Here is a 12,307-nt window from a genome sequence, read left to right on the forward strand (position 1 = left end):
GCCAGTTGCCCCGAGTCGCGACTCTGACGGAGGAGGACACGGCGGGGCTTAAAGCTCACGCGGCGGGGTCGGCGCGCGTGTGCGCAAATATCTCAAAGAGAACGTAACCGAATCCCTTGCCCAGTCCCGTGTTGTGGTCGCGCACCAGCCGGACGGCCCCCACAGCGCCGCATTCCTCAAAGTGGCGTCGCGGCCCCGACTCTTTCAGCTCTGACGAAACCGCGGCCACAAGGACATGTTACCGCGGCAACAGCGCAACGCAACACAACGCAACGCAACACGGGCCGACCGCATGAACAATCACCGAAGTTGAGGTTCCCCACGAACACCGAACGCTTGTGGTCGTGCTGCCAAAATGCAAAAATGCCACGTGGACGCGCACACACGAGGGCCTTTGTACACTTACACGCGCACTCGCACAAACGCGCGCACACACTTTATTAGCACCAGAGGTAGACAGACCTATATGTCTTTTTCCGGACCGATACCGATTATTGGTGGAAATGAAAAAAAGTGTGCTTTGTTGAAATGCCAGTCAACATGTTTGTTAAATCAGCTTTTCGAATGTTCAACATGTTTCTTTTCATTTGAAACACATACAACTTTGGTTTCAAATTCTGACAAAAAGTTCAGCCTGCTTTCGTGAGCATATCTTAAGCTCAATGAAAAACTACAAAAAAGTCAAGAGCTCCACGTTTTCCAAAGTCAATTGTTTTCCAAAATAACTCAAATATGACACTCACTGATTTAATTTCGAACAACAATAAGTGAAAGTGCAGGCAGTTGCCAGTATCAGCAGCATATATGATTAAAGCGGAAGTCAAGCCAAACATCTTTTTTTTCAAAAACACTTTCTCAGCAGGGCCACTAGTTGAAACACGCCATTCTGATAAATATTGCGTTTGTGGAGTAAGTGTTAATGCACTCGTTTTTAGCCATCTGTGGGGGCGGCCATTTTGTCTTCTGTCAACCAAAAATGGCATCACAACCGCTCACAACCACCAATCACGGCTGACCTGTTTTCTAAATCTGAGCTGTGATTGGTCATTACCTGAGCACTTGTGATGTCACTTTGGGTCAATAGAAGTGACAAAATGGCCGCCCCCAGAGATGGCTAAAAATGTGGATTAACTATATTCCACAAACGCAATATTTATCAGAATGCCCTGTTTCAACTAGTGGGCTTGCGTAGAACATATTCTTGAAAAAAAAATGTTTGCATACTGAAGGTGAACATTTCACTAAGGACAAGAATAAAAAGTAGCCTGAAGTTCCCCCCATTTGAAACGAATCTCTTGAGCGGTAGCTCACTGAGCGCCGAATGCTTGCCAATGGAGCAAATTCGGGTCAGGGTTCATAAAATGTGACAAAGATGTCCACGGTGGAAAAACTGTCTCAACGTGCAAAATTCCTTTGCGAACTATTTGCGACAAGTAAAAAATCGTCTGCGAACATCTTTGCAACCTTTTAGGAAGCCGGAGGAAACCCCCAAATTGGCTCCGTTAGCAAGCGCTCGCCGCGCCGCTCACTCAGATAACAGCTTTAGTGGCCTTCGCGTTTGTCAAAAAGACAGATGCCGATATTCGTCCAAACATCTGCCGGGCCCATCATCGGTCCAGCCCTGGTACATACACGGAGGTACACACAAGTACACGAAGAACACAAACTCAGGCGCTTAGAGCTGACGCGGTCCACGCGGATGATAAAATCTTTCTGGATCTCCACACCGTTCCTGCGGGGGACAAAATGGCCGAAAGGGGAGGAGTCAGGACAACGGCGGGCAGGCGACCGACCTCTGCAGCGCTTTGGTGACCCCTTGTGGCTCCTTGAAGACCACGTAGGCGTTGATGCTCTGCGTGGACGGGTGAGCTTGGCGCCTGGCGCACACAACATGCACGCTAGCTCTTATTTGTTGTCTGGACATGTTTGCCCCAACCCCCCCCCCCCGACCCGAAACAGACGCGGTCATGTGATTTCAGATCAGCTCCTCCCACTTTTGTGCGGTTGTTTTGTCATATTGTTGTCAAAGTCAATTTTGGGTAATTCAGCAAACTTGATTTCAAGACTAAGTGTCCCCCTCCCACAAGAGTGAGCTATCTCCACTTTGGTCGTATTGATGTTAAGGGCAGAAATGCGTCAAGGAAAAAAAAAAAAAAACACCTCTCAGATACCACTGATAGTGTAGTGGTACACACGCCTGAGTTGTGTGCGGGCAGCGTGGGATCGATTCCCGCTCAGTGACAGTGTCTATGTGTGCCCTGCGACTGGCTGGCGACCAGTTCGGGGTGTAGTCTGCCTTCGCCCATTGACGGCTGGGATAGGCTCCAGCAACTCCCCGCGACCCTATATAGGATAAGCGGTTTGGAAGATGACATGACATGACACCTTTCAGATAAATTTCTAATTATTTCCTTTCGACCTCAAGGGGGGCAGGGCATCATTGCAACAGTGGGCCCACATCCCGGAAATTAAGCTGGTAGAAAGACCTCTCAGAAAGGAAGGAGTGCATGTGCCCATTTATCGCCTTGCATTCAATTCTGATCGATTTGACAAACGTTTGGACTCATCGTACTCATTTTTGGGGGGCTTAGGCAACCTGTGAGGTACTGGACCAATGAAACGTTCGTCAATTAAACAAATTGGACTGCCCTCAACGTTTTTTGCATCCCACTTGGTCTCTTTCTGTCCGCTGACTTGGAATGACTCTCCTGCATAAAGACAACAACCCGAGTTGGCCCACTGGAGTTGTGAGTGGCCCAATGTGGGGCTTGACTTCCCCAGCAAGAGCGTCGCCCAGTGCGTCTGCGTCAGGTCAGGTCAGGCTTCAGCGCCAAAAGCGCCAGCAAAGCGACAAATGGACAAATGGCTCGTTGTTGTGACTTCGCAGGGCTCACCTGCAGCGCGGCCTTGAGGAGGAGGACGCTCGCCGCCGGCGCGGCGCCGCTGGAGCTGCGCAATTCTTCTGCTGCAAACTTGCCGACACTTGGCCCACTTGGTAGCCGGAGGACGCGTCCACGCTGAACACGACAACGAGGTCAAAGGTGACATACAATAACAAGAAATGCCACACAAACGACAAGGTTGAGATCATTTGTCGAACTCACGACCGTTGCTAAGACTGATTTGAACATGTTATTTGATGTTAACATTTGTGACGTCAAAGGTGTACAATATTTGCCTGCAACAAACCTCTGAGCGTCTTTCTTCTTCATGATGTCATTCGGCAACGCTTCACCTTCGGCTGCTGTAATAAGAATCCAAGCTCGCTCGGGCTTCAAGAGCAAGCGGCAACGCCGACGACCATTCTTTGTTGTGGCAATTGAAAAAAATAAATAAATGGATGAAATAAAAGCAATTTTTGCTCTTCTTTGAGGATGCGTGCGCTCAGCTGGCTGGCTGCGGTCTGTAGGCTAAATGTGTCCAGTACACTGTAAAAACAAAAATTCAAATTAATAGAAAATTATTTGTGAACCTAACTCAAGAATCATTAACTTGCTATGAACACTCATTTTAAATAAGTAAGTAGAACTTTTTGGGTTGGGGAACATGCTTAACTTAATGTAACCGAGTCCAGTTAAATTAGATTGAACAAGTTATTGTCCCAAGACAGCTGGGATAGGCTCCAGCACGCCCGCGACCCTTGTGAGGATAAGCGGTATGGATAATGAATGAATGAAAGTTATTGTCCCAGGGTCCTTTGCGGGTTCTTCCAGACATGCGCAGACCTGCACCATGTTGTACGGACGTACGTGCGCCTCTCTCAACTCATTGGAAAATTCACGGTGGAATTTAATGGAATTTAAACTGGAAGCGGACCCTTTCGTCTGAACCAGTGTTACTTGGTAAGTAAACTATTTTATGAACCGACAAGGTGTTGTTGTTCTTGTTCTTGTTCTTGTTGTTATTGTGGTTTCACGATAGTGCGTGTCACCGCCAAGGGCTTAAGTGGCATAAATACATGATGTAGTCAGCAATAATGGCGCCGGACTCCACAAAAGTCACTTCGTCGCATACACTGTATGGACAGGCACACAAAAGCTACTAATGTTTTCTCATTGTGAAAATAATTGCGAAATTCCAATTAACCGTTGGAGTATTCATTTCACTGGATAGCTTGGCTTCTCCGAACTAGGACTGCTCAATGCTTGTCCATCCCTTTAACCGCCAAAAGTTGCACTATTTTGCGACGAGTACGTCGCTGAATTAAACGCTGTTTTAGTTGTAAATATTTTTGCTTTTCCCTTATTAGAGCAGCGTCGGTTACTCTGGTTGGTTTTGAGTGGGAGATGGGACAGATTGAATCTGACGCTTAAACTTGTCGGCTATTAACAGGCACCTAACATTGTCTGAGCTCGCTGATTTCCTGTATTTCTTGCACAGTAGGCTGAATTGTGGAGCCTCGTCACAAATCAACTAAATGTGCACACAAGATCTTAGAAAGGGATCAATCAATATTCATCTCCAGATTTATGGAATAGTTTTATCTGTCACCACTTTAAAGTTTCAAAAGTTGCAGCCTTTTGAATTCATGATATCAAAATTGTTTTTTTTATTTTTTTATCATGGCGCTTGAAGGGTTGACAAACAAACACTATACATTGTAATTTGGGATCTAAAATTAATTCATTGCAGGTTTATTTTTTTTGGGGGGGGGGGGCTGTTGAAAAAATGTTTGCATATCATGTCATATGTGTCATCTTCCACACCGCTTATCCTGTACAGGGTTGTGGGGAGGAGCAGGAGCCTATCCCAGCTGACAATGGGCGAAAGGCAGACTACACCCTAAACTTGGGCGAAAGGCAGAGTACACCCTAAACTTGGGCGAAAGGCAGAGTACACCCTAAACTTGGGCGAAAGGCAGAGTACACCCTAAACTAGTCGCAGGCCAGTGGTGGGGCACACACAGACACAGTCACTGAGTGGGAACCGATCCCACGCTGCTGGCTCACAACTCGGCTAAGTGTACCACCACACCATCAGAGACCTCATGATTGCACATATTGATTACAAATATGCACCTAAAAGAAATGTACTAATTTACTTTGACATTACCTTTGTAGTATCAATCTCAATCTTAAAAGAGGAAGTCTACCCATTTCTTTTTCAAGAATATGTTCTATGCAGACCCACTAGTTGAAACAAGGCATTCTGATTAATGTTGTGTTTGTGGAAGGTTCATTACCATTGGGCTGTTTCACGTACTTTGCATATCACTCAAGTGTTGGGACCTAATACAGTAAGTCAAGAAATACAGGACACAACGCATATTCTCCTAAATTCGCAAAATGCTACAAAGTTCTTGACTTGTATCTGTTCTTTGTAATTTCAGTCGCCTGATGTGACAGCACTTCAGACACTTGTCCTCAAAGGCCAGCCAGTTCTCCTCATTCCACTGAAGTTTACAATACTTGCCTCGTAAGTAAAAGAAACATTGATATCAGTTTCTTGATAAATCATGTTTATGTATTTCATATTTCATTTAAATTATAATTATTTTCCCCAACACAGTTAAAAAAAATCCCCTTGGATGAACTAATAAATACATTGTCAACCAAGAGTACTGTATATAAAATCTTAACAATTTCCCTCCCTTCCTCCTCCAAAAGAAGACCACATTCAAGAACTAGTCCTGTGTGCTTTTTTGCAGTACACAGCGAAAGAAGAAGCACTTGCCTCAGTCACATTTGGGTTTCTGAATGTAATTGAAGATGCTCAGCAGCAGGGTCCAAATGGAGTGCACCTCCAGCCCATCTCCACTGCTAATCATACTTGGGTGGGACGTACTGTTATGGAGAATATCAGAAACTTTTCCCAGGCAGTCTGTCTTCTGTTTGAACTCATGTTTGCCCTTAACTTAGACTACCCGAAGTCCATGCGAAACACATTTCGATCCATTCAGGCAGTGATGCTTGGATTGGGAAACAAAAGCCTCCCTTCCAAATGAATCACACTGCAGAACAAGCTAATGGCGTCGGCCAGTTTGAATTGCTGAATATAGACTTTTTTTAAAAAACGTTAATGTTCCAAGCAAATGCAAATAAATGTTAATGGTTAATACACTGAGTGTTCTGCATTCACGTTTTTTTGGGGTTCATTACAGGTATAATGATCAGATTTTCCTTTAATTTCTTTAATCAGCCTATTGTAGAATTGATGTAGGTAAAAAAAAAAGTTAAATTGACCTATATGAGTAAAACAAGAAAATTAAGCTTTCACAATAGAGTTACTAAAATAGATTGATAAATAAATACAATGTTAATTGAGTAAAGCAAACTCAGAATAAATGAGTTTGCAATGCTAATTAATTTAAGTTAAATTGAGTACTGCAAACTAAAAATATATTAGTTAACTCAACTTAAGTTAACTTAATTTAAGTCCTGCTTACTCACAACGAATAAGTTGGTGAAATCTAATTTATCTAAGTTCAAGTGAATTACTTTTTTTGAGGCAACGACTTTGCACATTTTTTTTGAGAAAAGTCAACGTATTATATTTTACAGTGCAAATGCTCGAATCTCTCGAAACCGGTCCTTATCCAGCTGTCGGTAAAAGTTGTGAAGTAATAGTCCAATTTCCACCCATCCTTGAAGCGCGGGTTTTACGGTTCAACTGGCTTCCAGATTATCTGGCTCCCGATTCCAGATGTGGCCGTTAGGGCAATGTCAAAAAGTCATTTTGTGTTTCCTCTCTGCAGATTTGTCACAAGTTACATGGAAATTGTTCAAGTGCATACCTGTTCAAATCCTCAATAAACACATGATACCAAACGTCTCGTTTACGACTCCCGATTCATGGCGACAAATAATTGTAAACGGAGCGAAAATTAAAACAAAACAACAACAAAAAAAAGGCTGGAGCGGACTTGAACCCATGTCGCGGTGAAGAATAAAGAGACACATGCCTCCAGCCTTACCTCTACACCACGAGCTGGCACACCGTCAGAGGCATATTATTTACAGTAGACTATTACAATCATTTCAAGAGAAATGTCATGGGCTATGCTAAACGGTAAATTGGTTTGCTCAGAGAATGTAGACGCTACAAAAATAACATGAAAATAGTTGGTTAGACAAGTGTTATACGATCACAAGTATCCATTGGAAATGACTGCTGGCACAGACAAAAGTATTTATACCATGATAATAAAACAATAAATAAAACATGTTAGAGATGGTTAACCCGGTTTTGCCCGATGCTTGCCATTTGTTCTTCTTGACCAGGCAGAGAATAGAGAGGACTATATTTCACTCATTATAATCAAATGCACTGTTTACCAAAGCTAAGTATTTTTCATGTTTCTTCAACAGGAGTTATTGAACGACATCAGGGATGTTTGGAACGCTCACCATATAAGGCCCTCCAAGAACATCAACGTTCCCAGTGGGATACCTGATGTCATGTACATAGCCCCTCACATTTGGGGTGCAGTAGACTGTCTTGTTCCACTGACTGAAGATCTGACCATGTGTAAAGGTAGCTGTACATTTTTGAATTCGGCCCCATGTGATGTGGATCTGTTTGATTTTGCACAATGTTAATGGAGGAATCAAACTGGGAGATTCCATGTACCATGTCCCAAGCACTTGACTTGTACTTGAATCTGAGGGACACAGTTCGTTCACAGATATTTGAAATAATTGAAATAGTAATCAGATGATGTGATACAGTAGATAGCAATTCTAATAATGGGATGTGTTTTTACAGTATATGAAATGATTAGAAACTAACCTGTTACTGTCAAGTCCTAAAGGTCATACAAAAAAAATTGATCCCTTGCTCTCAAAGACCTTGCACAGCAACCACATATACGGGCAATGGCTCATAAATCTATAATGAAATATAAAAAAAATACTCAAGACCAAGTAGGCTACTGTATGGTGTACATTTTATGCTTTTATTCTCAAATGTTTTTTTTCTGAGACTTTTTAAGTAACAGTGTGAGATTTTATCGATCCAATGTTTGCTCAAGAACTGTATTCTATTATAAATCTCACAACATTTTCAAGAGTAGAAACTACAAATAAAGTGACATGTAATATAACTCTGGTTGCTTTCCTAATCAATGATCAAGTTTAAAGATGTACTTTGTTTATAATCAAGAAATAAAAATAAAATGAATATCAACATTTTGTACAAACTTGGCTTGTCAAACAGTTAACAACACACCACTTTAAAAACAGGTGAAATAAATTGCCCCAGGAAAAAAAGAAGGCACAAAAGTATGAGTGGCCATTATGGACATTTTTCTGGACACACACACACACACACACACACACACAAATCATATACAGTCATAGACACTACTGAAATTCTGACGTTACTCAAACACTCACACACAGCACTGAAATGTGTATTTAAGTATATGAAAGCATGTGCTGATTTCAGTCGTGTGTTTGTTGTTTAAATGTGTGGTGTAACATGTCAGTGTGGAGTATCGTGAGTGTTTTCAGTACTGTGTGTGTGAGAGCATTTTAGTAATGTGTGAGAAGATTTCAATAGTGCGTGCTTCATTAGTGTGCATTTCACTTGTGTGAGTGAAAGGTCACACAGTCGGGAACGTCCCTAACAGCCCTGCATACAACAGGATACATAGGGGCTGTTACATCCAGTTCTTGTTTGTACTACTGTACCTTCACCACATCCACTACCCACATCGATCTTGTGAGAATGCTGTTAAATTCACTTCGAAAATCTGGATGGTTGTAGAAACCAATGGGTAGCTTCAGTACACATCCACATGCGTGAGACTGTGGACGGCGGAGGAAATCAGCGGTTTCTATAAACTCAATGATTATGGGTTTGTCCACGAGGTCTGATCCAGTACAGAACCGCAGGAAACGCTGAAGACTGTTGCAATCAATGTCCCTGATGTACTTTTTCAGGTAACAAGAAACTGTTAACTGGGCTGGTGTCATCTCCTCAGGAAAGCTTAGAAGCTCCTTCCTGTTTTTGCATTTGGTTTTTTGTGTGCAATGAGATGATGTAGACCTGTGTTTTTCAAACTTTTTTGAGTCGAGGCACATTTATTTCAATGAAAAGATCCACCACCAGCTGAAATTGTGGGAAAAAAAAGCTTATTTTAACAATATAAGTGTTATATTGTTTATACAAGCATTTTTAACATGGGAATGACATTATTTTCTAACTTCTTGAATAGGAATCAAACAAACACAAAGAAAAAAGTATTTTACAATTTTCATATTGATACTTACTCGGTTGAAACATGAGCCTGTTTGGATAAACATGCGTCACTAATTCGCTTGTCTCTAAACAAAGACAATTAGGCTAGGTTCACACCGCAGGTCTTGATGCTCAATTCGGATTTTTTGAAAAAATCCGATTTTTTTTGTGTAAGCGTTCATATAACATTATGAATGCGACTTGGGTCTTGTCTGCTGTATGAACACAAGCTTCGTCAAAGTGGCCCGCATGTGCAGAAGAGACGACGTCACTCCCGAGTCCCGACGTTGTGTTTGCAGAAGTAAATGTGGTCCAGCGTGTCGGGGCATTTATACAGTCAAGCGATTAGGTAGCACGTAGAAATAGATACAGTATTTGGGGGAAATTATGAGGCGGGGCTTTACTACCGATGACGTCATGCTTTAACCGTGTGTATAAAATGAATCTATCTGAGCCGTGGCTGAATTACTACGATCGCCATAAATGTCCACTTTATGCTTCATGTTTCAAGGTGGATTAAATTAAAGTAAAATATAAAGTCAATAGTGTTACTCAAAACAACTTTGTAAATTCGATCCCCTGCTGCCAGCAGTTTCCCTCTGCCTGCGCGGAGCACATTTTGGACGACCCAGGTCGCATTTGAAAAAATCGGAATTGAGCCGTTCAAACGGTCATAAAAAAAAATCAGATACAGGTCGCAAATGGGCAAAAAAATCCGATCTGGGTCGCATTTGCCTGCGGTGTGAGCCTAGCCTTAGCTACCTGCTGCTGTCACCTGCTGGTATGAAAGAGTACTACAACGTAGTGAAGCCAGTTTTACGCTGCCAGGCGCTTGACCGCACAGGCACACAAATTAGATCATTTCCCACGGCACACCTGACAATACTGCACACAATTTGAAAAATACTGATGTAGACCTTCTGGTGGTGAGAAATTAGCTAGAGAACCCATAACAGGACGCCAGCACTTAATTACATACATTGGAATAATGTAGCCTGAATAATTTCCTTGTGTCCTATGATTTTACTGGTCCAGCTCTAAGTGGCACCATGAACTACAACGAGCACGTCTGACACCAAAGGGATACTGTAATGTAAACAATCGAGCTGCGCAGTTGCAGCAGTGTAACAGTGATATGTAATGAATTTAGAATAGGTTTTGGAATCTTCGAAAAAGTATTCCCCTAAGTAAATGCTTTCTTAGGACCTCATGTGGGCTGGGGCCGTCTCTGATGGTGATTTAGCCATAAAAGAGACACACACTTTTGTGACACGAAAAAAAAATCTCACTTCATGCACATCGTACCTCGTTTGGCAGTGTAGCAATCCCCGCAGTTATACGTTTAACATACTCAGCCGAGTGCGCACAGCAGCTTCTACAGCAACACAAAGGAATTTACTGCGAGATATTTCTGTATTTATCAACCGTGACAGGACGAGCATACAGTATAGTTTGAAATTCGGGTAAAGAAGAGACGAGTAGCTGTAGTAAAGTATCAAGCATTGACATGAATTAACTGCCTGAATGCGGGATAAAACTATATTGCCAAGAACATGATAAGGAAATACACTTACCCTAAAGCTATCGCAGGTGTCTGTCTGACTTCTTGTTGTTTGGGCTGTAGTTCGAAGCAAAGCGAGTCTGTGCGCTCGATTTGTTTACCATCTTGCGCACGCTGTAACTATTTCGTGCGCACCAATTACTACTTTGTGCGCATGAATAAGTACTTTGTGCGCACGAAGTAGTAATTGGTAAGCACGAATGAGTAGTTTGTGCGCACAAACTATTTTTTTTTTCAAATGTTATGTCTGGGGCTCCGTAGTTTTTAGTTGTTTCAATAGTTAGTCAATGATTTTGCAATATTTTCAATATTTATTCAACCATTTCAATATTCATTCATTTTAATATTTATTTATCCAGTGTTTTTTTTCTGTGTTTTTAATATTTCAAAACGTGTTTCAATATTTTTCATTTCAACATTTCAGTATTTGTGTCAACATGTGCTAATTTAATTCAATATCTTTTCAATTTTTTTTCACTAGATATTTCAGGATGTCACTATTTGGTTCGGTCTTCATTTTTTATTAATTATTTATAAATTTTGTCGACGTCTGTCGATAGATGGACAGTTTTGTCACGATGGTGTGACACCATCATTGAAAGACCACAATGTGATATTGGAGGAAAACGTGTGAAAAATGAGATTCTACGACGTGTAGCTGTGGAAATTAATTTTGTAGTTGAAGCAAAATTGAACGTCTACCTGGATAAATAGAAATTAAATGCAAGTCAAAAGTGAATGAAACACCGTAGAACTTTTTAAACGGTTTACTAACTTTATGATCAAAGAACGAGCGTCAATGATGATGACAATGCAGATGAGTCAGGAAGTTAGACAACGAGCTGTTGGCGTCCCTGCAGATATTGAGTGGGACTCTCCCACTTGTCACAGTTGTTGGTCACTGTGTTTTGCTTGCCGGCCAATCAAGTTTTCTTTCTTCAAAAATATTGTCTCAGCGGAGCAGTTCTCAAGAAGCGTGTGGGCAGAACAGGCTGAAGTCCGTGATGGTGTGACAGCGCCATCTCCAGTTTGCTTTTATGAATGTGGAATTAAAAACAAGTAGAGGTTAGATGTCCTCCATTTCAACAAAAAGAGAGAAGCTTAAATGCTGACGACTGTGGGAAATGAAGCAAAAAATGTGTGGAGGTTCTTAATCAATAAAACATCTTAGCTGATACTCCAATCAATCACAGATTCCGGACGAGGAGCAAATCATCTGACGAGACGCTTGTTGAATGCACTGTAATAAAAAAAGTGTCATCTCTTGTGTTTGAATTTCTAATCTTTTAATATAAAGTTGATTTAATTTTCGGCCTCTTACACGAGCCAATCAACAAAAAACTGGGAAAAAAATCCAATATTGGTCCTGCGACCCCGGATTGAAGAACTTTGAAAAAGAGGACAAGTCAAGTTGAAGGCCACCCGAAAAGCTCGGCGACTGGTTCCACACTGACAATAAAGTCCAGGTAAGCAGTAAACCTTTTGACAAATCAAAATGACTCCAAATTAAAAACTCTAAATTGTTGAGTTATCGCTTTTAGTGTTGACATTGAGATCCTTTGGGTC

At 41.7% G+C, this 12,307-nt stretch overlaps 1 protein-coding gene and 1 long non-coding RNA gene across 2 annotated transcripts in view; one reads left to right on the plus strand and one right to left on the minus strand.

Annotated features, from left to right (window-relative positions):
• The window catches only part of LOC147126877 (RNA-binding protein 34-like), a 3,300-nt gene extending 88 nt beyond the window's left edge, over window positions 1-3,212 (minus strand). The window contains exons 1-8 of the mRNA XM_086023075.1: window positions 3,190-3,212; window positions 2,895-3,017; window positions 1,794-1,877; window positions 1,668-1,732; window positions 850-854; window positions 305-347; window positions 86-210; window positions 1-23 (exon numbers count right to left, since the gene is read on the minus strand). The exon at window positions 1-23 is cut by the window's left edge and continues 88 nt beyond it. Coding sequence (XP_085879201.1) covers window positions 1-23; window positions 86-210; window positions 305-347; window positions 850-854; window positions 1,668-1,732; window positions 1,794-1,877; window positions 2,895-3,017; window positions 3,190-3,212 — 491 coding nt within the window. The remainder of the gene's footprint in view (window positions 24-85; window positions 211-304; window positions 348-849; window positions 855-1,667; window positions 1,733-1,793; window positions 1,878-2,894; window positions 3,018-3,189) is intronic.
• Window positions 3,213-3,723: 511 nt separating this feature from the next.
• Window positions 3,724-7,935, plus strand: LOC147126878 (uncharacterized). The gene is made up of 4 exons (XR_015084694.1): window positions 3,724-3,842; window positions 4,723-5,236; window positions 5,330-5,415; window positions 7,308-7,935. It is a non-coding gene; the product is annotated as an uncharacterized LOC147126878 (long non-coding RNA).
• Window positions 7,936-12,307: the final 4,372 nt, after the last annotated feature.

This window comes from Filicampus tigris, chromosome 22 (assembly GCF_054856515.1).
Source record: "Filicampus tigris isolate MCC_2025a chromosome 22, RoL_Ftig_1.0, whole genome shotgun sequence".
NCBI lineage: Eukaryota > Metazoa > Chordata > Actinopteri > Syngnathiformes > Syngnathidae > Filicampus > Filicampus tigris.